This window comes from Sinocyclocheilus grahami, unplaced genomic scaffold (assembly GCF_001515645.1).
Source record: "Sinocyclocheilus grahami isolate Dianchi unplaced genomic scaffold, SAMN03320097.WGS_v1.1 scaffold201.1, whole genome shotgun sequence".
NCBI lineage: Eukaryota > Metazoa > Chordata > Actinopteri > Cypriniformes > Cyprinidae > Sinocyclocheilus > Sinocyclocheilus grahami.
The window spans coordinates 1,165,406-1,192,460 of NW_015505380.1; the positions used below are offsets into that span (position 1 = coordinate 1,165,406).

General features: G+C 44.5%; 3 protein-coding genes across 6 annotated transcripts in view; 2 read left to right on the forward strand and 1 right to left on the reverse strand.

Moving 5' to 3' along the window:
* LOC107595362 (high affinity cAMP-specific and IBMX-insensitive 3',5'-cyclic phosphodiesterase 8A-like) overlaps positions 1-4,875 on the forward strand; it is a 12,192-nt gene extending 7,317 nt beyond the window's left edge. The window contains exons 10-14 of the mRNA XM_016285744.1: positions 1,549-1,766; positions 2,615-2,747; positions 3,419-3,583; positions 4,381-4,510; positions 4,710-4,875. Coding sequence (XP_016141230.1) covers positions 1,549-1,766; positions 2,615-2,747; positions 3,419-3,583; positions 4,381-4,510; positions 4,710-4,816 — 753 coding nt within the window. The 3' untranslated portion in view covers positions 4,817-4,875. The remainder of the gene's footprint in view (positions 1-1,548; positions 1,767-2,614; positions 2,748-3,418; positions 3,584-4,380; positions 4,511-4,709) is intronic.
* Positions 4,876-10,721: 5,846 nt separating this feature from the next.
* LOC107595363 (fibronectin type III and SPRY domain-containing protein 2) lies at positions 10,722-22,546 on the reverse strand. Of its 2 annotated transcripts, XM_016285746.1 has the most exons (13): positions 22,405-22,546; positions 21,468-21,616; positions 21,303-21,398; positions 20,999-21,232; positions 20,873-20,895; positions 19,596-19,717; positions 18,746-18,904; positions 16,096-16,230; positions 15,872-16,022; positions 13,942-14,075; positions 12,448-12,580; positions 12,211-12,387; positions 10,722-11,538 (listed from the first exon to the last, which is right to left on the reverse strand). In XM_016285746.1, exons 2-13 carry the CDS (start codon positions 21,606-21,608, stop codon positions 11,286-11,288), a joined length of 1,758 nt encoding a protein of 585 aa, XP_016141232.1. In that variant the 5' UTR covers positions 21,609-21,616; positions 22,405-22,546; the 3' UTR covers positions 10,722-11,285. The 2 variants fall into 2 exon arrangements, with proteins under 2 accessions (XP_016141232.1, XP_016141231.1); XM_016285745.1 differs by lacking the exon at positions 22,405-22,546 and having other exon boundaries at positions 21,468-21,996.
* A 676-nt stretch (positions 22,547-23,222) lies between these two features.
* LOC107595364 (WASP homolog-associated protein with actin, membranes and microtubules) overlaps positions 23,223-27,055 on the forward strand; it is a 10,902-nt gene continuing 7,069 nt past the window's right edge. Inside the window, exons 1-4 of one of the 3 annotated variants that reach the window (XM_016285749.1) lie at positions 23,223-23,826; positions 25,672-25,845; positions 26,045-26,195; positions 26,781-26,950. In XM_016285749.1, coding sequence (XP_016141235.1) covers positions 23,296-23,826; positions 25,672-25,845; positions 26,045-26,195; positions 26,781-26,950 — 1,026 coding nt within the window. In that variant the 5' untranslated portion in view covers positions 23,223-23,295. The remainder of the gene's footprint in view (positions 23,827-25,671; positions 25,846-26,044; positions 26,196-26,780; positions 26,951-27,055) is intronic. The other 2 variants (XM_016285748.1, XM_016285747.1) reach the window with 2 other exon arrangements.

Genomic DNA, 27,055 nt, shown 5'->3' on the forward strand with positions numbered 1-27,055 from the left:
CACACACACACAATCACACTCTCACACACGCACACACACACAATCACACTCTCACACACGCACACACACACAATCACACTCTCACACACGCACACACACACAATCACACTCTCACACACGCACACACACACAATCACACTCTCACACACGCACACACACCACATACAAACACACACGACACGCAAACACACACCACACACGCAGACACATGCAAACACACACACAATCACACTCTCACACACACACACAATCACACTCTCACACACGCACACACACACAATCACACTCTCACACACGCACACACACCACATACAAACACACACGACACGCAAACACACACCACACACGCAGACACATGCAAACACACACACACCACACATTCAAACACACGACGCGAGCAAACACACGACACAAACACACACACACGCAAACATATATGATATACGCAAACACACAACACACACGCAAACACATAGCAAACACGCACGCAAACATATATGACATACGCAAACACACACCACACACGCAAACACACACAACACATACACGCAAACACACATGACATGCACACACCACACACACACACACACCTTATTGGGACCTTATATAAAGCCCTCCCTACACCTCCCCTAACCCTACCTGATACTTTATTTTCAACTTTTTTATTATTTCCTTCATTTTTATTGAAAATAAACGCCTTTCTAATGTGATATGAGATTTGAAAAGGGAGAAAAAAAGTTCAGCAAAAGGCGGGTTCGAACTCTGGTTGATCGGGCTTTACCATCTACGCCAGGGGTGTCCAAACTCGGTCCTGGAGGGCCGGTGTCCTGAAGAGTTTAGCTCCAACCCCAATCAAACACACCTGAAGCAGCTACTCAAGCTCTTACTAGGCATACTAGAAACGTAAAGGCAGGTGTGTTGAGGCAAGTTGGAGCTAAACTCTGCAGGACACCGGCCCTCCAGGACCCAGTTTGGGCACCCCTGCTCTACGCCACTGAAGTTGTTGATTGGCGGTTGTCTTTTGTAGTGTTGACTCGCCCAATCACACGTTGGTGGGCAGAGTTAGTGTAAATAGCCTCTGCCAACAAGGCGGCCAATTTGCACTTAGAGTAAACAGACACTCCGATATAATATTGAATATAGTGTTTTCACTGCAAAACATCACTAAATGCTGCAAATATCACTGCAATTTTTGAGAAAAGCTCAAACTTTTTGGACTGCAAAAATCAGAAAGAAGCTCCATGAAATCCAGCTGGACTGATGAATCTCCATCAGTCATGACACAAACACATGATCGGTTCTCGTGAAGGGGTTCTGCTGATCCGCACTTCATGCTGCTGTTTGTGTCCTGTTATTGTGTTTGTGTGATGTGGTTTGTGAACATCTTTCACCACACAGAGCACTCAGCTGAAGTCATGTGACTCACAGTTGTTTGACTAGCAGTAGACGTGATCGTCAGCGGATGCTAATGAAAGACGTGACGGTGTTAGCGCAGCGATCGCAGCTCGGTGTGGCTGCAGCTTCACTCTCCGTGTGTCTCTTTCTCAGCAAAGTCTGGACCCCATAGACGAGGTGGCGGCTCTGATCGCGGCTGCCGTGCATGATGTCGATCATCCTGGACGGACAAACTCCTTCCTGTGTAACGCAGGAAGTGAACTGGCCATTCTGTACAACGACACAGCCGTGCTGGAGAGTCACCACGCCGCGCTGGCCTTCCAGATCACCACACGAGACGACAAGTGCAACATCTTCAAGAACATGGAGAGGTACGCGCTAAACTGAGCCTCTCTGTTTCACACGCTGTGATGAAGCGTTAGATGCGCTCCTGATGCAGATGAGGTGAACTGTGTGCAGCTGGACTGATTTTCCTCTCGTTTTAGCGCAGTGGTTGGTTGACAGGTGAGCAGGTTCAGGGTGTGTGTGTTTGCAGTATGATGAGATCTCATTAGTGTGGTCTCAGTGATCGGATCTCAGAGCATTTCAGATCCTGTTTACATCCGTATCGATCAGATCACTAGGGGTGGGAGAAAAAATCGATTCGCCTAACTATCGCGATTCTTTTTAAAACGATTGGTTTATCTCAGAATCTATTTATATTTAATTATTTTACTTTTCCTAAGAGGTGGAAAACATAGCTAAACATGACTAAAACTGTATGCAAAGTAACATAGTACTTTATTTTATTTCAGAAAGTATTTTTTTCTTACTCATTTTGTTGAACTTTTGACTATTATATTCATGTGCAAGTTCAGGGTTTTGGTACTTGAAAGGTATTTTAAAATATGCACTGCGTGTGTGTATGCTCCTGTAATAAACGTTCAGAAAGATGTGAAGCATTTTTTTGTTAATAGGACTCATTTACAGTCTCTTTAAGGGTATAATCAAGTATTTTCCATTGTCTTTAATAAGCGAACAAAATCACAATAAATTGTAATATTGAATTGCAATAGTCAATTATCGCAATATATATTGAATCTGCACACAATATCAGGATAGTATTGAATCAGCAGATTAGCGTATCGTCCCAGCCCTACAGATCACCTGACACACACACACACTCACTCACTCTCTCTCTCTCTCTCTCTCTCTCTCTCTCTCTCTCTCTCTCTCTCAGGAACGAGTACCGCACGCTCCGGCAGGCCGTCATAGACATGGTCCTCGCCACTGAGATGACCAAACACTTCGAACACGTCAACAAGTTTGTCAACAGCATCAACAAACCGCTGGCTACACTGGAGGAGAACGGGGTTAGAATCTCTCTCACACTCACACACACACACACAGGTTTGTTTTTGTGAAAAGTGGGGACTCTCCATAGGCGTAATGGTTTTTATACTGTACAGACCATATATTCTATTGCTCTACACCAACCCTACCCCTAAACCTACCCCTCACAGGAGACTTTGTGCTATTTCAGATTTTCAATACACTCCATTCTGTGTGATTTATAAGCGTTTTGAAAAGTGGGGACATGGGGTAATGTCCTGAAAAGTCACCTTCTCCTTGTAATACCTATGTTATACCTTTGTCATTATACAAATTTATGTCCTCATTTGTCACACACACTCACGCACTCGCACACTCTCACGCACACTCACACTTACTCTCACGCTCACTAACACACTCTCACGCATACTCACACACACACACACACCTCAAACGCATACTCACACACACACACACACACACCTCAAACTCGCATGCACACGCACACACGCACTCTCACAGACACATACACACACACACTCACACACACACACACACACACACACACACACTCAAAAACACACACGCTCACTCACACACACGCACGCACGCACACAGGTAAACGCTCTTTAATGACCCAGAGAGTGTTGGGTTATTAATGAGGATGTCAGTATTCATTCTGTGGTGTGTGTGTGTGTGTATGTGTGTGTAGGGTAATGGTGATGAGGACTCGGTGAAGAGCATCCTGACGGCTCCAGAGAACCGGATCCTGGTGAAGAGGATGTTGATCAAATGCGCTGATATCTCAAACCCATGCAGACCGCTGGAGCTGTGTATCGAGTGGGCCGGACGCATCTCAGAGGAGTATTTCGCACAGGTGTGTGTGTCTGTGTGCGAGTGCGAGTGCGTGAGCGTGTGCGTTTGTGAGTGTATGTGTGTGAGCGTGTGTGTAGATTGTAGTTAGGGGTGCTCCGATTGATCGGCTACTGATCACTATCGGCCGATAATCGCTTTGGGATGATCGATCGGCGGTCTCTATAAAGAACGATCTCATAAACAGATCTCAAGCAGATGACGCTGCTGTGAGAGGTTTGGCATGACATGCAGCGGCACACACTGTTTGGATTTGAAATCAAACTAATGGATAAATGTAGTGTTTGTGGTAAACAGCCGCGGATCAGGAGCGACTCCTGTGTGAAAGCTGCTTCTGTAACACACATGGACTGCAAACACACTGCAAACGGAGTATGAACCTCACATACAGCTCATGAAATCAGGCTGTGTGTAAGCTATTGTGCAACAATTACACGATTGTCTAAACAAAAATGCACTGCATGATCAAACATTTAGGTGAGATAAATATATATTTTTGAAAAATGTCTAAAAATCCCCCTCACCAGAGACACCTAAGAGGGGAATTACCCACATTTCCAAAAATGAAATTCAGGCCCTGAATAAATATCTAAAAATCCTGATTGGAGTATCACTACAAATAGTTATAAAATTATAAAAAGAAGGTTTTAAAAAGGTCGGTATCGGTGATGGTATCGACAGATACTGCTTTCTGAGCACCCCTATCTAAACCGAGCAAATCCAGAAACAGTGAGGTGCTGCAGGTTAGTGTGAGAGGAACTGATCAGCGAGTATAAACACAGCCGTGTCTCTGATTCACAGACGGATGAGGAAAAGCAGCAGGGTCTGCCGGTGGTGATGCCCGTGTTTGATCGCAACACCTGCAGCATTCCCAAATCCCAGATCTCCTTCATCGACTACTTCATCACTGACATGTTTGACGCTTGGGACGGTAAGAAACAGATCACTTCAACTAGATTCTTACTGCAATCTTTTTAAATGTAATCGTCTATAATGAAGGTTGAGCTGAGGTTATGCTGCGCTCCTGTTTAATCCTCCTGTTTAAATCATTTCAGATCAAATACATGTTGAATATGTTGACAGTAATAATAATAATTGTTATTTCTAAAGTGCCTTCTCTGTATTTCTAGCGTTTGCTGATCTGCCCAATCTAATGCAGCATCTGGACAACAACTTCAAATACTGGAAGAGTTTAGATGAGAAGAAGCTGCGGAGCCTGCGGCCGCCACCGGAGTGACACACACACACACTCTCACACTCTCACACACTCACACACACACACACACACACACACACTCTCACACTCACACACACTCACACACACACACACTCTCACACACACACACACACTCACTCTCACACTCACACACTCACTCACACACTCACACTCTCTCTCACACACACACACTCACTCACACACACACACTCACACTCTCTCTCACCCACACTCTCACACACACACACACACACACACACACTCTCACACTCACACACACTCACACACTCACACACTCTCACACACACACACACACTCACTCTCACACTCACACACACTCTCACACACTCACACTCTCTCACACTCACACACACTCTCACACACTCACACTCTCTCACACTCACACACACTCTCACACACTCACACTCTCTCACACTCACACACACTCTCACACACTCACACTCTCTCACACTCACACACACTCTCACACACTCACACTCTCTCACACTCACACACACTCTCACACACTCACACTCTCTCACACTCACACACACTCTCACACACTCACACTCTCTCACACACACACACACACTCACACACTCACACACACTCACTCTCTCACACACACACGCACACACTCACTCTCTCACACACACGCACACACACTCACACACACTCACTCTCTCACACACACACACACACGTGAGAGGATGAGTGGAGCTAACGTTTGATGGACGGAGGGAAAGCGTCTCTTGTGAAGAAACACTAGCGATCGGCTCGACTGCGTCAGAAACATGTCTGTGGAGCGCTATTTATTTTGGTCCAGCTGTTCCTTGTTTTTGTTTTTTTTAATCATTAATAACTAATGATGAGAATCATGCTAGCTAATATACCCTCAGAATGAGAGATGATCTAAACGCCAAAGGTGATTAACACGAATGATGATGTTATTGTATTTAAAATCTGCAGACTCCGAAGGAAGCGTCACGTTTTTATTTTCGCGAGCATCTGTGAAGACTTGGTTTTCCTCCAGAGATGTTCTGTGTGGTCATCTACTGACCAGACTGCTGCCTTATTTTATACGCGCTCTTTATACGGCGACGGACTTCTGCGGTTTTTAACACGCTCACGTTATATGAAGTAAATCTCAATATTTTTATAGATGATCAGTTTTACACTGGACTCCTCGGGGAGGGATGATGACTCGTTCTTCATGTTGTTCAGCCGTCTGCAGACCGCCGGCTTCTCTCTCTTCATCAGGCTTCTGTTGATTGGATTCAGTCTGTGTTTCTGGGCTCAGACGGATGATTTATCCTTCAGCTGAATATACGATTTCTGATGTGATCCTCTTCCTCCGAATCACGCCACAGACGGAGCGTCTTCAGCACTGCACTCCCAAACAAAGAGAAAAATGAGATTATATTTTGTATTTAGGACCATTATGATTTTTTTGCGTCGTGACATTGTTTTCATGATGAATTACCTCTTCTTCAGATTCCTCTTTAAATTCTCATCTGTCATGTCAAAAAGAGTTATTTAAATTGTAAAGTATTTCTACATCATTGTAGTATTTGTTGTACTGCCCTTTTTGATTTAATAAAAAAAGCTATTTTTTATTGTAAAGCAGAACTATAATAATAAAACTACCGTCCAGGTGAGACTCGGGTGACAATTTGTGCTCGACTGTCAACTGATAACAATCCAGGACTGTGTTCAATGCTGATGTGTGTGAGATGCGTGTGTCGAGCGTGTTTGGTTCAGTGCTGCTGCTGCCGCTGAGGTTCAGGGCTGCTGCTGCTGCTGAGGTTCAGGGCTGCTGCTGCTGCTGCTGCTGAGGTTCAGCGCTGCTGCTGCTGCTGAGGTTCAGGGCTGCTGCTGCTGCTGCTGCTGAGGTTCAGCGCTGCTGCTGCTGCTGAGGTTCAGGGCTGCTGCTGCTGCTGCTGCTGAGGTTCAGCGCTGCTGCTGCTGCTGAGGTTCAGGGCTGCTGCTGCTGCTGCTGCTGAGGTTCAGCGCTGCTGCTGCTGCTGAGGTTCAGGGCTGCTGCTGCTGCTGCTGCTGAGGTTCAGCGCTGCTGCTGCTGCTGAGGTTCAGGGCTGCTGCTGCTGCTGCTGCTGAGGTTCAGCGCTGCTGCTGCTGCTGAGGTTCAGGGCTGCTGCTGCTGCTGCTGCTGAGGTTCAGCGCTGCTGCTGCTGCTGAGGTTCAGGGCTGCTGCTGCTGCTGCTGCTGAGGTTCAGCGCTGCTGCTGCTGCTGAGGTTCAGGGCTGCTGCTGCTGCTGCTGCTGAGGTTCAGCGCTGCTGCTGCTGCTGAGGTTCAGGGCTGCTGCTGCTGCTGCTGCTGAGGTTCAGCGCTGCTGCTGCTGCTGAGGTTCAGGGCTGCTGCTGCTGCTGCTGCTGAGGTTCAGCGCTGCTGCTGCTGCTGAGGTTCAGGGCTGCTGCTGCTGCTGCTGCTGAGGTTCAGCGCTGCTGCTGCTGCTGAGGTTCAGGGCTGCTGCTGCTGCTGCTGCTGAGGTTCAGCGCTGCTGCTGCTGCTGAGGTTCAGGGCTGCTGCTGCTGCTGCTGCTGAGGTTCAGCGCTGCTGCTGCTGCTGAGGTTCAGGGCTGCTGCTGCTGCTGCTGCTGAGGTTCAGCGCTGCTGCTGCTGCTGAGGTTCAGGGCTGCTGCTGCTGCTGCTGCTGAGGTTCAGCGCTGCTGCTGCTGCTGAGGTTCAGGGCTGCTGCTGCTGCTGCTGCTGAGGTTCAGCGCTGCTGCTGCTGCTGAGGTTCAGGGCTGCTGCTGCTGCTGCTGCTGAGGTTCAGCGCTGCTGCTGCTGCTGAGGTTCAGGGCTGCTGCTGCTGCTGCTGCTGAGGTTCAGCGCTGCTGCTGCTGCTGAGGTTCAGGGCTGCTGCTGCTGCTGCTGCTGAGGTTCAGCGCTGCTGCTGCTGCTGAGGTTCAGGGCTGCTGCTGCTGCTGCTGCTGAGGTTCAGCGCTGCTGCTGCTGCTGAGGTTCAGGGCTGCTGCTGCTGCTGCTGCTGAGGTTCAGCGCTGCTGCTGCTGCTGAGGTTCAGGGCTGCTGCTGCTGCTGCTGCTGAGGTTCAGCGCTGCTGCTGCTGCTGAGGTTCAGGGCTGCTGCTGCTGCTGCTGCTGAGGTTCAGCGCTGCTGCTGCTGCTGAGGTTCAGGGCTGCTGCTGCTGCTGCTGCTGAGGTTCAGCGCTGCTGCTGCTGCTGAGGTTCAGGGCTGCTGCTGCTGCTGCTGCTGAGGTTCAGGACTGCTGCTGCCGCTGAGGTTCAGTGCTGCTGCTGCCGCTGAGGTTCAGGACTGCTGCTGCCGCTGAGGTTCAGGACTGCTGCTGCTGCTGAGGTTCAGGACTGCTGCTGCTGCTGAGGTTCAGGACTGCTGCTGCTGCTGAGGCTCAACAGGGCCCAAGTAATAGATGGAAAAATAGATATTCTTTGTTTAGTCCAGTTACATACTTCAGTCCAAAATGAATTAAGCAGATAACAATGGGAACATACGTGTTCAACAGAATAACAGAATTGAGAAATATTACAATCCACATTAAATCTTAATCTCAGAAATGCCTTCGCAGGATAAATATCGTCTTAATCTCAGAAATGCCTTCGCAGGATAAATATCGTACACAATGTTAAAGTGCACTTCTTTATATTCTGGTGGAAGAGGAAAGGACAAATACTAAATTCATTAACTGATTTCCTATTTAGATGTTGAAAAATATAGCTCCTTCTTATTGGACCAGGATAGCTTTCCTGCACAAGACAGTTTCTTCTAAACTTATTAGTACTCTTCTCATCTTCTACATCTATTTTGCCTAATTTAAGATCCAAAATCTTGGGAATGATAGAGGAGTATGTTAAAATCCCCTTTAACATATTAAGGAATGGTAAAGGAATACTTTTCAAATAAACGTTTTCCTCACTTAAAATAAAATTTAGTGCAGAAATCATAATTAAAAAAGCAGCCATTATTTTCCATAATGTGCAGCACCGACCAAATAGCTCTGCCACCAGTCCTCCAAAATAATAAAATACACGAGTATTCCATAAGGACACATTATGAGGACTGAAGTTATGTTTAAACAGCATTTCCCAATACAAGAGGACTTCATGAGAATCCGACAGTTTTAGATATCTCAAAGTCACATTGTAACAAAAACTTTATACCTCCAAATGTTTTAAACAAACTGGATGGCATTGCAAACCAGTATGAATGCTCCTTTCTAATAAAAGACAGGCGCCAGCAGCAGTCTGTGATCGATTGCTTCTGTCTCAGCATCTGCTGTGTTCCGACGAGCAGCAGAAATGCTTCTATCCTACACAATTATTCACTAATATAGTCTAATTTTCCACTTTGAAGCTTATTTTATTAACCGAATTTCTTGATAAATAAATAAAATGAATGGTTAAAAATGCACTTTAGAATCGTTATTTTGATGTGAGGCTCAAGAGGTGAAGCCAGCCGGATTCAGCTGCGCGTCTGTCTGTGGCGTTCGGTAATATACATGTTTATTTATAACCGTGCTGGAAATAAGTCAATAGTGTTAGCTGATGCTAGCTGTGCTTTACACCACAGACGAGGCTGGAGAAGAAAATAGAATTATATTTCCCTTATTATATGCATTATTTCCGTATTGGCTATTTTGGGAGAATCCCAGGTATTTTGAGCTGTAGGATTATAAAAAATATGTGCTAATATAAAATTAAATGATAAAAGTGGCGTATATAAAACTGCTAAATAATCATTCGTCTATCGGTACTTTTTTCTTAAGTACATGAAAAATCAAGTATTGAAGCCAGCCGGATTCAGCTGCGCGTCTGTCTGTGGCGTTACGGTAATATACATGTTTATTTATAACCGTGCTGGAAATAAGTCAATAGTGTTAGCTGATGCTAGCTGTGCTTTACACCACAGACGAGGCTGAAGAAGAAAATAGAATTATATTTCCCTTATTATATGCATTATTTCCGTATTGGCTATTTTGGGAGAATCCCAGGTATTTTGAGCTGTAGGATTATAAAAAATATGTGCTAATATAAAATTAAATGATAAAAGTGGCGTATATAAAACTGCTAAATAATCATTCGTCTATCGGTACTTTTTTCTTAAGTACATGAAAAATCAAGTACTTTTGTACTTTCACTCGAGTAATATTGAAAACTGAACTTTCACTGGAGTAATATTGTATGACACGGATCTGTACTTTTACCCAGCTCTTCATGTTCTCTCAGACACTACAGTAGAATCTGCTGAGAGATGACAGACAGAGGCTTGGGCGTCCTGAAGAAGCATGAATAGAAATGTTCGTGTTAACTCTGAAGGAATCTGAATAATGCATGTAGGAAATAATCAGTGTTATAATGTATTTGAACAGACTTTATTTTTGTGGAAAACTCCACAGTATAATATTCGAACATAATATAACTATCTTTTATAATGGCCTATGTGTGCGAGAGAGAGTGTGTGTGTGTGTGTGTGTGTGAGAGAGAGAGAGAGTGTGTGTGTGTGTGTGTGAGTGTGTGAGAGAGAGAGAGAGAGTGTGTGTGTGTGTGTGAGAGAGAGAGAGTGTGTGTGTGTGTGTGTGTGTGTGTCTGGAGGCTAAGAAGGCGGGGCCTCGGAGCATGTGGTCTCTGCTGATACACGCCTCCTACAGAAACAGCAGCCAGAACAACTCCAGCCTACAGACGGAGGTCAGAGTTCACTGCGCCGCTGACACGCATCTGACCGTCTCTGAATCTGACTCCAACAAACCTGTCTTTCCAGACCTGAGTGATGCAGCTTCACGTCTGCTGAATCTCTGACTCCTTCAGCCGTGAAACCCTCACACAGAGAACGAGAGAATTCATTCTGCAGTGCTTCAGATTTCACTCATGTGATTCACAAGCCTGAGTCACATGGGTTGCATTTTCATGGACGTCAGTAATCTGTTTATTTACCTTATTCGGAATAAGACAATATTATGATTAAGATGTTATAAGAGTTGCTTTTGGAATATCCCTTTCAAGATGGTAATGGTGTGATTTAAGTGTGTACGTGTCTATACTGCACTTTCATAATGCGACTAATTTGACTTTTAATTTACTTACTAGTCGACCAGAAGAATCCTTAGTCGAGGGCAGCCCTAGTATAAACACAATAACGACTTGTACTCTGGAGGCTGACGTGAAGAATGAGCTGATGAAGTCTCTGATCTCCCTGCAGCTGAAGAACATCTGATGATGAAGATGATGAAGACTCCAGCAGCTCCTCTGGACTCGTTCCGTATGGAGGAGACTCATCAGATGAGGAGGAGCGCATGCGCAGCGGGAATAAGAGCTCCAGCTAAACGCATGTCTGTGCAGAAATGCAGCACCGCAGACTTTATTTGATCACATGTTTTACTGGCAGGACTGCTGTGTAACTGTTCCTATGGAATAATAAACGAAAGAAACCCCACACAGATGCTGGCTGTGGTTTATTCAGCTCTAGATCAGTTGAGATCTAAGTCCTGTCCGTGGGCTCAGGGCTGCGTGACGTGAGGTGGCGCGGTCAGTCCGGTGCAGAGCGTCAGCGCTCCGGGGTTATCCAGTGCGAAACACGGCTGAACGTAGTGCAGGAACTGACAGCTGAAGGTGTAGAGGTGCTGCCGCAGCGCGGCGTTGTAGAAGGACAGGATCCCGCGGGTGTAATCGAGGAACACACCGATCCGCAGCGGCTGCACTGTGATGCGGATGTCCGGCGTCCAGCCGTTGTGCAGGAACTCGTATTTGTGCCTGCAGGAGGAGAGAGAAGCCTGAGCGTTCAGATAGACTCTAGACCAGGGCTGCCCAAACTCGGTCCTGGAGAGCCGGTGTCCTGAAGAGTTTAGCTCCAACCTCAATCAAACACACCTGAAGCAGCTACTCAAGCTCTTACTAGGCATACTAGAAACTTAAAGGCAGGTGTGTTGAGGCAAGTTGGAGCTAAACTCTGCAGGACACCGGCCCTCCAGGACCCAGTTTGGGCACCCCTGATCTAGAGTTGTTTTTCATGTCTAGTTATATTTTTAGCCCCTGTCATGCAAATTGTACCGGGGAACCCCATAAAAAAAAAGTGTATTTTACCCCTTGGAATGCATTTTTTATCAGTGGACCCCACTTGAAACATGTTTGGGCTAGTTTTGAGTAGCAATTGAGCGGGTGTTCTTGCGAAAATCTGCCAACTCTGCACATATGGCACACAATATTAGGGTTAGTATCTCATATTGCAGTGATTTCATTTGTTTAAATGTTTACACTTAGTAAATTTAAAGAGTGAGTGCCACAGGCCGAGTAACGCGCTTGCAGATGCACGTGTTGCATAGCACAAATGTTTAAAGTAAACATTTTAATGCTTTCGCCCATATTCCAAGAGAAATGCACTTTCATTGTTTGAACCGTTTGCTGTGGTTCTGCGAGGCGACGCACCTGGACGGTGTGAGGATGTGTCTCATGCACCAGGACGTGTTGTTCCCGCCCAGGTACGAGTTGCGCTGTGTGTCCTCATACGCCACGCCCACACGGAACTCTGCACTCTCGTCCATATCGATCTCCCAGTAATACTGGCCTCTGATGGGCACCAGGTCGCCCAGAACCGCCACGCACCTGCAAGAGACACAGCGTTAGCGGCTCCGACCCGACCTGACCGACCCGCTGCTGCCTCACCTGTTAAAGGTGTTGTCGCTGAAGGTCATGTGACTGATGGGAAGATCTTCATCCAGGTAGAACATGGTAAGGCCGTCGGCTGACAGCGACAGGCTCGGATGCGCTGTGTCTTCCAGCAGGTGGAAGAACGTACCTGTACTCACACACATCACACACAAGTGTTCGTCAGGTGCGTTCATATTTAAACAGGGAATCATCTCAGTTATTGGCAGTAAAGTATGGAGAGCCACAAGGATCTGTCCTAGGTCCTCTGCTATTTTCGATATACATGTTGCCACTTGGTAATATTATTAGGAAATACGGGATTAGTTTCCACTGTTATGCCGATGATACTCAACTATATATCTCAACAAGACCAGATGAAACTTCTGAATTATCTAAGCTAACAGAGTGTGTTAAAAATGTAAAAGATTGGATGACCAATCATTTTCTCCTATTAAATTTGGATAAGACAGAGATATTACTTATTGGACCAAAAGACAGTACGCCGAATCTCGTGGATTACAATTTGCAACTAGACGGATGCACGGTTACTTCCTCTACAGTCAAAAATCTGGGTGTTATATTAGATAGCAACTTGTCTTTTGAAAATCATATTTCCCATGTTACAAAAACAGCATTCTTCCATCTTAGAAACATTGCCAAGTTACGAAACATGATACCTGTTTCTGATGCAGAAAAGCTAGTTCATGCATTCATGACCTCTAGACTGGACTATTGTAATGCACTGCTAGCTGGTTGTCCTGCATCTTCAATAAACAAGCTACAGGTAGTCCAAAATGCAGCGGCTAGAGTCCTTACCAGGTCAAGAAAATATGATCATATTACCCCAATTTTACAGTCTCTGCACTGGCTACCTGTTAAGTTCCGTATCAGTTACAAAATATTATTACTTACCTATAAGGCCCTTAATGGGTTAGCTCCTGCGTACCTAACTAGTCTTCTACCACGCTACAATCCATCACGCTCCCTAAGGTCGCAAAACTCTGGACTTTTGGTAGTACCTAGGATAGCAAAGTCCACTAAAGGAGGTAGAGCTTTTTCGCATTTGGCTTCCAAACTCAGGAATAACCTAATGGATAACATTGGGGGTTCAGACACAAGATAACTAGGAATTACACAAGCTTCATTCTGGATCCAGCCCTTACGAAGATCTGAGAAGAGATGAGAGAAGAGACGCCTACCTCTCAGAGGACCTCAGATGATGCCAACACTGACTCAACATACAGAACTACCAAACTTTGCTATAAGTTTGATTGCAAAATATAAGCATTGCTGTTAATAGTGTTGACCGTCTGTTTGATTACATGACATTAACTAACTCTATGATATGGACATCAACTTGACATAGTCACCACTGATAAGCTACTCCTAAATATAATGTAGAAACTTACATTTTCTGTAAAGCTGCTTTGCAACAATTTCTATCATGAAAAGGGCTATACAAATAAACGTTGATTGAAGCTTGAACTGAATGTCAGGTGTGGTGGGAACCTGTGGTGGAGACGGTGATGGGCTCGCTGCGGTCGCTCGGGCCGCCGATGTTCACGGCTCTGATGTGGATGATGTAGTGCTTCCAGGGCTGCAGCTGCACCAGACACTCGCAGGACGGGATCGCCACGACGGACCTGCCGGAAGAGAGCGGACGCTTCACTGCCTTCATGTCAAACAGGTGATCAGATGGATCTCCAAATCTGGCCCACAAACTCTGCACTGAGCGCTTCGGAGCACCAGCGTTCGCAGGTTAGTGACATTATTTGGAGATTAGTTGGTTTAGCTAGTTAGTTACCCACTAGCCCCGCTGTTATTCTGCTCTGTTTTCTGTAATATAATCAGGACTGGGTTTGGACAGACTGACCCTGTCTCTGCTGGTTTGTACTCTCATTTAAATTTTTTCTTACACAACTCTGCTACAGAGGAGAACTGAGCCTGGTTTCTCCCAAGGTTTTTTCTCCATTCTGTCACCGATGGAGTTTTGGTTCCTCTGGCTTGCTTAGTTGGGGACACTTCATTTCCAGCGATATCGTTGACTTGATTGCACAGATACTACAGGTGCATCTCAATAAATTAGAATGTCGTGGAAAAGTTAATTTATTTCAGTAATTCAACTCAAATTGTGAAACTCGTGTATTAAATAAATTCAGTGCACACAGAATGAAGTAGTTTAAGTCTTTGGTTCTTTTAATTGGGATGATTTTGGCTCACATTTAACAAAAACCCATCAATTCACTCTCTCAACAAATTAGAATACTTCATAAGACCAATAAAAAAAACATTGGCCTTCTGGAAAGTATGTTCATGCACTGTACATTCACTCAATACTTGGTTGGGCCTCCTTTTGCATGAATTACTGCATCAGTGCAGCGTGGCATGGAGACAATCAGCCTGTGGCATGATACTGTAAAGCTGCTTTGACACATCTGTATTGTTAAAAGCTCTATATAAATAAAAGTGACTTGACTTGACTTGTCTGGAAAGTATCCAGCCATGTAATATGAAAAATATGAGATGAGAGATGCACTACGAGGAAAACATCCTGGCTTTTCCCAAACTTAATTCACCTTTGAAGGAAACTGAAACAAGTTTCTTGTATCTTCTTTGATAAATGTCTCTATTTTTCATATTAGATGGCTGGATACTTTCCGGGCAGACCTCGTTTGTGCGTTGATCAGTGTTTTGACTTGATATTACATTGAATACAGACTAAATTATCATGATATAAATTGTGATTGTGTCGTTTCAGGAGACTTGGAATATGGAGTCACACTATCTTTCTTCTTTTTGCAGCTTTGGGTCCCACTGATTGTCATAATATGAGCTGAAACATTCTTCGAAACATCTCCTCTGTTGGGCACAAAGTGGTACGGTTTGGACGATGTGAGGGTGAGTACATGATGCCAGAACACATCTCTGGACTCATTCTGATGTGTGCAATGAAGCTCACTGACTCTGTGGCGGAGCAGCCGCCGTCTGCATGAGTCCGGTGAAACTCCAGCGTGTACGACTCCACCGGGTTGGTGTTTCCAGAATCCCAGCGGATCAGCGCCGCGTCCAGGCTGCTCACGCACTGCCGCGGCTTGAGAACCGGAGGCGAGGGAACTGCACCCACACACACACACACAGCGTTACACACTCGTCCACTACAGCAGCTCTGCAGATGAGCGGCACGTACCCGTCATGTAAACGGCCCTCTCGCTGGCCGGGCTGATGCCTGTGGTGTTGGTGGCTGTGACCCAGAGCTCATACTGGGCGTTAGGAAGCAGATCAGACACAGTGCAGTGCGTCTCCTTCACCTTCAGCTGAGACACGAAACATCTCCTCTGTTGGGCAGAAAGTGGTACGGTTTGGACGATGTGAGGGTGAGTACATGATGCCAGAACACATCTCTGGACTCATTCTGATGTGTGCAATGAAGCTCACTGACTCTGTGGCGGAGCAGCCGCCGTCTGCGTGAGTCCGGTGAAACTCCAGCGTGTACGACTCCACCGGGTTGGTGTTTCCAGAATCCCAGCGGATCAGCGCCGCGTCCAGGCTGCTCACGCACTGCCGCGGCTTGAGAACCGGAGGAGAGGGAACTGCACACACACACACACACACAGCGTTACACACTCGGCCACTACAGCAGCTCTGCAGATGAGCGGCACGTACCCGTCATGTAAACGGCCCTCTCGCTGGCCGGGCTGATGCCTGTGGTGTTGGTGGCTGTGACCCAGAGCTCATACTGGGCGTTAGGAAGCAGATCAGACACAGTGCAGTGCGTCTCCTTCACCTTCAGCTGAGACACTGCAAACACACACAGAGCTGACTGGACACGTGTGTGTGAGCAGCTCCAGTCCTGCAGAGTTCAGCTCCACACACACTCCTGGATGTTTCTATTAAAGGGGTCATGAACTGAGAAACCAAAATTCCCTTGATTTTGTGACATGTAAAAGGTCATTGTGCTGTAAAAACATCCTGTAAGTTTCAGAACCCAAACTTTGTTGTTAGTCTAAAAACAGCTTATATTGAAACCGATCTGCCAAAACCACAGCTTGTGGAATGTTCCTATCTATGATGTAATAGTGTGGATAAGTGCCGCCTCCGCAGAAGAAGATCAACGTCAATTCTACATCGCTGCCTGTTTACCTCCGCCCACCGATTCTACAGCACTGCCAGTTTAGCCCCGCGCACCGATTAACGCATGTAGTGTTTACGAGAGAGGCGAATACAGGTCTGTGCAGAAACCAAATGATAAAGATGCTCCGAAGACAACAAGACGCTGTGCAGTGCCAAGCTGTGGAAAAACAGTGTTTGCGTTGCCTTCCTTCTGATCCCAACATTAGGAAAGGGTGGATAAACGTTATTCTTAATGAAGATCCAGACCGTGTCAGTAAGAACTCCGTTCACTTCATTTTACTGTGGATTTGTTTACAAACAAGACATAATTCAGCTCAGGATTTTCAGAAAGATTGAAACTAAAAGACTATTGGCTCTGACAGTAATGTTGTAGCACACAAGTGTGAGTAACTGTTTACGTGATCACTATTGCTTTGTCTGTTAAACAGATCATTTAAAATACTGAGTATTTATGCGTTTTTGACCTAAATCACAGCAGCGAGCATCTATGAGGAATGTAGACCGTCAATCATACACAACTATTAGCCAATCACAGCAGTGGGCGTTTACTTCCGAGTCTTCAATCCTCCACTCCTATTCAAACAGAGCGTTCTGATGAGGGGGGTTAAAACAGCACGGAAAATAGCCTATTACTTCTACATTTAGTTTTTTGATGTAAAAACTTGCTAACATTATAAGTGGAGCTCAGAGAACAGTACAAAATAAAAACAGAGGCAGTTCATGACCCCTTTAATCCTCCAGAACTCAGTGAGTCGGTTCAGGTGAGTTTGAAGGTAAAGACCGCAGGACTGGACACTCTGAGTTAAAAACTAACCCTGCAGCCCATTCTAAAGACTGCATTGGTCTTTTTAAGCACAATGCTGAAACATACTAAACCCCAAACCAGGGCTTCTCTACAAGGCCATGTCTTGAATATTGGGGGAAACCAGTTGTTGTTTTTTAAAGTATCAAGAAATATAACGTTGAAGGAAATTCTAGGTCTAATTCTAGTTGTGAAGTGATCATTTTCAACTATTTGTCAATAATATTTTAAAATATGCACACATTCACTCTTATTTCTATGCCTAATACGTTGAAAACCGTAGGCTTCCAATTCGCTGGTTTGAATCCTATCTCACTGGTAGGTCTTTCAGTGAAAACTCATCTCTTTCGAAGCTACTTGACTTCATCATAAAAAATAAAAAAAAAGTTTCTCTCTCTTTATTTATTCCTTCTCTTTCTAGCTTGTACTTATTTGAACAATGTCTAAGAACTTGGTATTACAAGCACTTCCTGTATCTGTTTGCCTCTTTAAGAAGAATTGCTTTATGTATCCCCCAATTGTAAGTCGCTTTGGATAAAAGCATCTGCTAAATGACTAAATGTAAATGTAAAACCAAAATGTTTCTTGTCTCGTCACATTCATTGAGGAATTACATGAATCACGTTTTCAATTCAAATGGGTGAAATTTGAGGAAAAAGGTGGAGTAGTATTCATAGTTGGTCGTTTAACCATATATCCTATTATATCCATATATCCATACCATATATATATATACCATATATAACAGTTTTCAAATATTAAATGTTTTGCTAAAAACTGACGCTTTGCACTGTAACTCGCGCTCTGCTTCTGTGAACCGTAAACTCTGTCTACTTGGATTTGATTGGTCATCTCAATCATTTTGACAATAATGAGCACTGAAGCAGACCAGACTAAAAATGTCACTTTTAAAACCTTTTGTCATCCTAAAGATAAACAGCAGCGCAGAGCAAAATTTGAGATATTATGGGGGACAATCTGTCTTGATTATTAGGACTCGTCCCCCTCAGTGTCTGTAGAGTTTTACAGCCCTGGTTCTCATCTCTGGCCTCGAGGTTCACTTACCTGTAGAGTTCTGCTCCATCCATCATCAAACTCCCCTGTCTGTAACTCTATAGCTGGCTCAGGTGTGTTTGATCAGGGTTGGAGCTCAACTCTGTAGGAAAGTGGACCTCAAGGACCAGAGTTGAGAAGCCCTGGTCTAAACCCTAACCTGTGCCCAACCCCTAACCTCTGACCTCAATACCTCAGTATAGAGCAGCTAGCACATCCTGACAGATTGAGCATTACTGTTTGCTGCGATTAGATTTAAGTCTGTTTTGACAGGTGAAGGCGTGTTGAGTTGACCAGTGGGGTTTGGGTAGTAAATGATGCGTTTACCCTCCTGCGGCGTCTCCATAGTGCAGTCGTCAGAGATCAGACGGCAGTAAAGCTCGTAAAACTCCACGGTGTCGTCCGAGAACAGACTCCAGCACACGTGCAGCGATGTGTCGGTGGCAGAGTTAGCGATCTGCGGATTCATGACCGGAGCCGACGGAGCTATACACACACACACACACAGTCAAACACACCTGTTCAACCTGCTGACTGAAAGCATTCAAGGGCTCATTTTCTAGACTTTTTTTGTGCACTACACAGTCAGTTTTTCCTTTGCTGCATGTTAATCGTCTGAAGCTAAACACATTTGCATGAAGTGCAGTGGAGCTCAGGGCAGAAAGAGTGTGTCGCATGTGAACTGAAGAGCTGGAGCTCTGATGTGTGTTATAATGTGTTATAACTCTAGCACTAGTTCTGCTGCAGTTCAGGAATCTCAATCATACGAACCCTTTAAACAGCTAAATTAATGAAGCCATAACTGTGTCTCAGCTTCAACAGAAAAATAATCAGACAAATACGAGCCCTTTCATGTGAGTGAGTGTTTAACACTGTCGAGAGCATCATTTACATTCCCAAAATCTGAATTGTGCAAAAATAATATTTGTCTCTTTGTCAATTATTCAGTCACATGACTTTCTCTTATTGTGCCAGTAGGAATTTGTCTAGCATATGTAAATGTTTCCACTGCAGTTTATTTACATGTCGGCAAATAAAAGATTATCCACTTCAGGTGAATCTGTTTTTAGGCACATTTTGGAAGTTTTATTTGCATCTTCTATGTTTCTATGGCATAAAAGTGCATAAATGGAACACAGTGAATGTAAATATAAACGAGCAGCGGTTGGCGTCTGACCTGGAAGCACGTTAATGGACTCCATCATCTGTCTGACATCGGACAGATCTGTCGTCAGCACCTCGAAGTCCAGAGACACTCCCAGCTTCAGATCCGCTTCCTCTCTGGAGAACTGCTCCACTCTGATTGGACAGAACATTACAGAACATCCCAGATTCCCCTAGACCTGGAGTTAGGGTTAGGGTCCCGCGAGTCTTCTAGGGTTAGCAGAGTTAGTGCTCAGGACTGATGGACGTGCAATTAAATAACAGAATGTCAGTATAATGAATTATTATATCACTGATCTACTGTTTACTGTGATTATTAGGCACATCCACTGTAAATCCAAACGGAGGATGAGCGCTTCGAAAGCCCCTGCTGATCGCATTTACAAACTGTGCAAATGTTCTCGGTTCACGGGTGTTTTGTGAACAGTCGTGATGCAGCAGATGTGAATATGCAGAAACGAGAATGAGTCGTAGTGAATCTTAAAGGGGTCATGAACTGCCTCTGTTTTTTTTATTTTGTACTGTTCTCTGAGGTCCATTTATAATGTTATCAAGATTTTACATAAAAAAACATCATAATGTAGAAGTAATAGGCTATTTTCTGTGCTGTTTTAACCCCCCTCATCAGAACGCTCTGTTTGAATAGGAGTGGAGGATTGAAGACTCGGAAGTAAACGCCCACTGCTGTGATTGGCTAATAGTTGTGTATGATTGACGGTCTACATTCCTCATAGATGCTCGCTGCTGTGATTTAGGTCAAAAACGCATAAATAACTCAATACAAATCAAACGATTTGTAAGAAAAGACAAAGCAACAGTGATCACAAAATTAAAACATACTCAAACTTGTGTGTTGCCACATAACTGTCAGATACAATATTATCAGTGCACACCGTCTTTTAGTTTCAATCTTTCTGAAAATCCTATTCAGAATTGTGCTGAGGTGTAGAATCGGTGGGCGGGGCTAAACAGACTGCTGTAGAATCGGTGGGCGGGGCTAAACAGACCTGCAGAATCCATTCTGTTCTATTCTATTGTGGTCCAGTAAAATGCTGGCTTCAAGATGTTTTTAGATGAACAAGAAAGTTTTGAGTTCTGAAACTTACAACGATGTTTTTATAGTATAATGACCTCTTATATGTCAAAAGGTCAAGGCAATTTTGGTTTTTCAGCTCATGATCCCACTGGCTGTATGAAAAGAGCATCATCAACATCCTCACATGGGTTTGGAACGACGTTAAGGTGAGTAAATGATGATTGTTAGACAAACCACACACTGCATCTACTCACCTCTTCATTATTGGCATGACAGCCTGTCAATCAGAGAAGGAGGGCGGGTCAAACACCCCACAGCAGTCAGATTGAACAGTGTTTGATTTCACGATTCTCTAATAAGACTGAATGGCTGTCTCTGACCTGCAGGAAGGCATGTTTGTCTGGTCTGCGGTGGAGCTCCTGTGCGCTCTCGATCAGCTCTTTGGATGCGTCCAGTGTTCGGCCGCACCGCAGCAGCTGACCGTACAAACACTCCAGCTTGCGGTTCTTCTGCTCGTCCAGCGCCACGGCTCGTGCCTCGTTCCTCTGCGACAGCGTCTGCAGAACTTCATTATAGTGCTGCTCCAGATTCTGCTCCTGCCGGCCGAAGTTCTCCTGCAGACACACATGTGCAGATGAAACACCGCCCAAACACCACCTGTCGCAGCAGAGACCGTGTGCAAACCTCCACAGTGATGAAGATCTCCTCCAGGTTACTGGCGAAGTTCTCCATCTGGACGATCTTCTGGCTCAGCTTGCTCCTGCTTCTGGACAGCTGCTCCTGGAAAGCACAGCGCCGCGTCACACACTGCAGACGCTCGGGTCACGCGCTCGTGAATCTGTGCCTCACCTTCATCTGCTGTGCGCCGGCGAGTGTGGAGACATCAGCAGAGTCCTGCACCATCACAAACGCCGCCTCCTCCTCCTCCTCACTCGCCGTCAGCTCCTCTGCGATCACGTCCAGATGACCTCTGACCTCATACACGTCCATACCGACACCTGCAGCAGATCCCCGACAGAAACACATCGTTCATGTTCACTAGTTCAGTCATTCACCGTCTGGACAGTCAAGTCAATTCACCGTTATTTATATAGTGCTTTTTACAAAGCAATCAACAGTCAATCTCTTCTCGTATATCTTGCTGCTTCTGTTGTGTTTATTGTATTTTCTGGTGTTTGTGTGAGTGCTGATGCTGTACGGCAGCACTGAATGTAAAACAATCATGCCAGTGAAGTACTCTGAGAGAGATTTGACTTTAAAAGGTGATTTGAATCTATCTATCTATTGTTTGCAACACAAGTTATTTATAACGACTACCATAAAATACACTTATAAAACCTAAGATGAGGTTTTGTTTTGTTTTTCTACAAGAAATATTGTCAGAAAATATGCCCCCACACACACACTCACACGCACACACACACACACACACACACACACACACACACACTCTCTCTCTCTCTCTCACACACACACACACACTCTCTCTCTCTCTCTCTCTCTCTCTCTCTCTCTCACACACACACACACACACACTCTCTCTCTCTCTCTCTCTCACACACACACACACACACACACACTCTCTCTCTCTCTCTCTCTCTCTCTTTCACACACACACACACACACTCTCTCTCTCTCTCTCTCACACACACACTCTCTCTCACACACACACACACACACACACACACTCTCACACACACACACACACACACTTACTTTACAGCTATTGTTTTCTTGATTTTGCTTCAAACAGAAATCATCAAAGTAATAAAGCAGTCATAAATACCTGCCGGTCCTCGGTGTGTTCGGTGTAGAGTGAGTTTCTGCGCATGCGCTTCGAGCTCCGAGCAGATAAATATAGATCGACGGATCGAATATCAGCAGGAGCTCAAAAACCCCTCAGGACTGCACGATACAAACACCTGCTTTACTGGAACACATTTACTGTAGCGCTTACAGTTGAACAGCAATATGAAGGTCAAGCGACGCCTAAACCACAGATTCGGTTCTTCAGTCGGTGCCATGATCTAATTAACTCAGATGTAAAGTTTACATTTAAATAGGCCTATACTGTTTATATTTAGACTTTAATTTAGATACATCTGACACACAAATCATAAATTATAAACCCAGGACAGCTTCAATAATATTCTTCAAATCGATTCACTAAAATTGGTTAAATTATTTCTGTTTTCAAATCGGGTTGAATTGTATCAAATTATTTATCCAATAAAGCCTTTATAGAAAATGTAAGAAAGTATCATTTCAGTGGTATCATTTTAAATGAATGAATATTAATGGACAGAACTGATCTGCATCAGCAGGGTTAAGTTTATAAAACACACGTGCTTCATCTGCATGTTTAAACAGAAATATCATGTAAAGTATGGGCTCATCTGATTTAGAGTGTTAGCTCTTGTTCTGTGTGTTTTTAATTCACATTTGCTGTCTGTTTTCCATTATTGTCCAGTTAAAGATGTGAGGGATGTCATAACCCTTTGATGACTACTGTAACAATGGAATGATTTCTATTTTAATGTTACAGTTCGGGTATTTGTAGCAGCAGCTCTTATCGTACAGATACAGTTTGTACAAATCAATCCGGGACTTCCCCGTCACGTGACCGCAGGAAGCTGCCAGCTGATGACGGCGGAAGCGCAACACAAACACCGACGCGATGAGCGACGCGGACAGCGAGCGCATGGACAGTCTGGACGGATGGGTCGCCGTTAAACGCGACGCCTTCGACGACAGCGAGAGCCACAAACTCAGATTCATCGTGGAGTGGAACGAGATCGAGACGAAGTTCGCGGTGACGTGTCATAACCGGACGCTGCAGCGGCGCGGCGACGCGAGCGGCAGCTGCGCGGGTCTGTTCTCCGGCGAGCAGCTGAGCGGCGTCGGAGCGCACCTGAGCGGCGTCCGGGATGAGCTCGGCCCGCTGTTTCCCGACCTGACGCGCTTCCGCGAGCCGAGCCTGTGGGAGCTGCTGTTCTCCAGCGCGCCGCGGTGCGATGCTGACGCGGCCTGCAGGCAGCTGGAGCGCTACTTCGGCGTCGCGGTGGACGCGTGCGGCCGCAAGATCGTGCTGGACGCGCTCTTCAGCGTCACTGAGGCGGACGAGCGCGAGTACTTCGAAAACCTGCAGGAGTTTAAATGCAAAGCGATGCGCGACGAGATGACGCGCGCCAAAGACACGCTGGGCGCGGTGAGACGCGACATTTTCTATTCTATTCTGTTTTAGTGTTTTCTGTTCTGTTCAATTCTATTCTGTGCTGTGCTGTTCTGTTGCGTTCCATTCCATTCTGTTTGATTCTATTCTATTGATCAATTCTATTCTATTGTGTTCCATTCCATTCTGTTTGATTCTATTCTATTGATCTATTCTATTGTGTTCTATTCTATTCTATTGTGTTCTATTCCATTCTGTTTGATTCTATTCTATTGATCAATTCTATTCTATTGTGTTCTATTCTATTGTGTTCCATTCCATTCTGTTTGATTGTGTTCTGTTTCATTCTATTTTATTCTACTATATTCTATTGTTCTATTCCATTCTGTTTAATTGTGTTCTATTCTATTGTGTTCAATTCTATTCGATTATTCTATTCTGTTCCATTCTGTTCTATTCTATTGTGGTCCATTCCATTCGGTTTGATTCTATTCTAATCTGTTTTAGTGTTTTCTGTTCTGTTCAATTCTATTCTGTGCTGTGCTGTGCTGTTCTGTTGCGTTCCATTCCATTCTGTTTGATTCTATTCTATTCTGTTCCATTCTGTTCTATTCTATTGTGGTCCATTCCATTCGGTTTGATTCTATTCTAATCTGTTTTAGTGTTTTCTGTTCTGTTCAATTCTATTCTGTGCTGTGCTGTGCTGTTCTGTTGCGTTCCATTCCATTCTGTTTGATTCTATTCTATTCTGTTCCATTCTGTTCTATTCTATTGTGGTCCATTCCATTCGGTTTGATTCTATTCTAATCTGTTTTAGTGTTTTCTGTTCTGTTCAATTCTATTCTGTGCTGTGCTGTGCTGTTCTGTTGCGTTCCATTCCATTCTGTTTGATTCTATTCTATTCTGTTCCATTCTGTTCTATTCTATTGTGGTCCATTCCATTCGGTTTGATTCTATTCTAATCTGTTTTAGTGTTTTCTGTTCTGTTCAATTCTATTCTGTGCTGTGCTGTGCTGTTCTGTTGCGTTCCATTCCATTCTGTTTTATTCTATTCTATTGTGTTATATTCTATTCTATTGTGTTCCATTCCATTCTGTTTGATTCTATTCTATTGATCAATTCTATTCTATTGTGTTCTATTCTATTGTGTTCCATTCCATTCTGTTTGATTGTGTTCTGTTTCATTCTATTTTATTCTACTATATTCTATTGTTCTATTCCATTCTGTTTAATTGTGTTCTATTCTATTGTGTTCAATTCTATTCGATTATTCTATTCTGTTCCATTCTGTTCTATTCTATTGTGTTCCATTCCATTCCGTTTGATTGTGTTCCATTCTGTTCTATTCTATTGTGTTCAATTCTATTTGATTGTTCTATTCTATTGTGTTCCATTCCATTCGGTTTGATTATATTATATTCTATTCTATTCTATTGTGTTCCATTCAATTCTATTTGATTGTGTTCGGCTCGATTCTATTGTTCAATTCTATTGGATTATTCTGTTCTATGGTGTTCCATTCAGTTATATTCGATTGTGTTCTGTTCTATTCTATTGTGTTCCATTCCATTCTGTTTGATTGTGTTCAATTGTGTTCTATTCTATTGTCTTCAATTCTATTTTTTTATTCTATTCTATTGTGTTTCATTCCATTCAGTTTGATTCTATTCTATTGTTCAATTCTATTCTATTGTGTTTCATTCCATTCGGTTTGATTCTATTCTATTGTTCAATTCTATTCTATTGTGTTCCATTCCATTCGGTTTGATTGTGTTCTGTTGCACAGCCCTAGTTCTGTTCTATTCTATTCCGCTCAGTAGAGTTTCATTCTGCCGGTGGTTGAGGTTGAGTGAGGATGATGATGGTGTTGTTGTTCTTCAGCTGCTGCAGACTCATCCCAGCACTGACGGGCTCCAGCGGCTGATGAAGATCTATGAGGAGGAAGATGAGACTTACAGGGAATTAGTGAGTGTGGCGACGAAGTTCTACCAGAACCTTCTGCAGCCCTTCAGAGACATGCGAGAGATCGCCACGCTCTACAAGACGGAGATTCTGGTACCTGCACACACCTCACGCCAGAGCCAATCAAATAAAAAACACTTTCATACATCAGCACCAAATCTGACCTGTCAGTCATTCAAGCAGCAGGAGGAGCGCACAGATGTGATGATGAAAGATAATGTGGGTTCAGCTGATAAACACGATGTTAAGAAGCAGCAGAAGCTGATGGACGTGTGTCTGTGTGTTCGTTCAGAAATGTCTGCAGTACGAGGAGCTGGGGCCGAAGCGTGTGAGTGAACTGGAGGCAGAGATGAACGAATGGAATCAGCGAGGAGAAAAAGCTGTTCACTCCATACAGGACATCACAGCCGACTACTTCAGAGACACGTCCAGAGCGCTCACAGGTCTCACACGGCTGGTTTACACCATGCTATGCATTCAGATCTTTTAGAAAGTATTTAATAAATGCATCTGATGCATCACTTCTGTCTACACACAGTCTAGAAAATGCCTCAAAAGTGACAAAGCAACAAAATGCACAAATATATCATAGATTCTCTTGTGAACTCAAGTACAGTCTGCCAACGCACACAGATCGTCTTTTTAAGATCTTTCCAGTGATCATCAGAATAGAATATAATGTGAATGTTTGTGTGGATGTATTCTAAAATGCGCTTAAACAATAAAGCTTGTTTTGCATTTGTCTGTGGTTCGGACAGACAACTTTCATATTTGTGCAAATGCCTCTAAATGTGTCGTAGGATGAGGCCACACCCTCTCATAAATAATGACATCAGATATTTACTCACTACAGAATGATTCACAGTATATCATTTCACAACACACACACACACACACACACACTCTCTCCATCCCTGAACTCTCATCTGTGTGTGACAGTTCATCGCTCTGCTGATTACCCATGTTTTTATTACTGACCTGTGTGTGTGTGTGTGTGTGTGTGTGTGTGTGTGTGTGTTTTTCTTCAGGTATGGTGAAACAGATGGAACAGGATCAGAAGAGATTTGGCCACGCCTCTTGGGCAATGGCCACGCCCAGACAAGAGAAACTCAGAGTCCTATTGGCTAAAGAGACGCTGCAGTACATGAGAGCAAAAGAGATGTGCATCAAACGCAAGAGAGATGAGATCCGAGAGAAGGTGTGTGTGTGTGTGTGTGTGTGTGTGTGTGTGGGAGAGAGCGAGAGAGAGTGTATGTGTTTGAAAGAGAGAGAGAGAGAGAGAGAGAGAGAGTGTGTGTGTGTG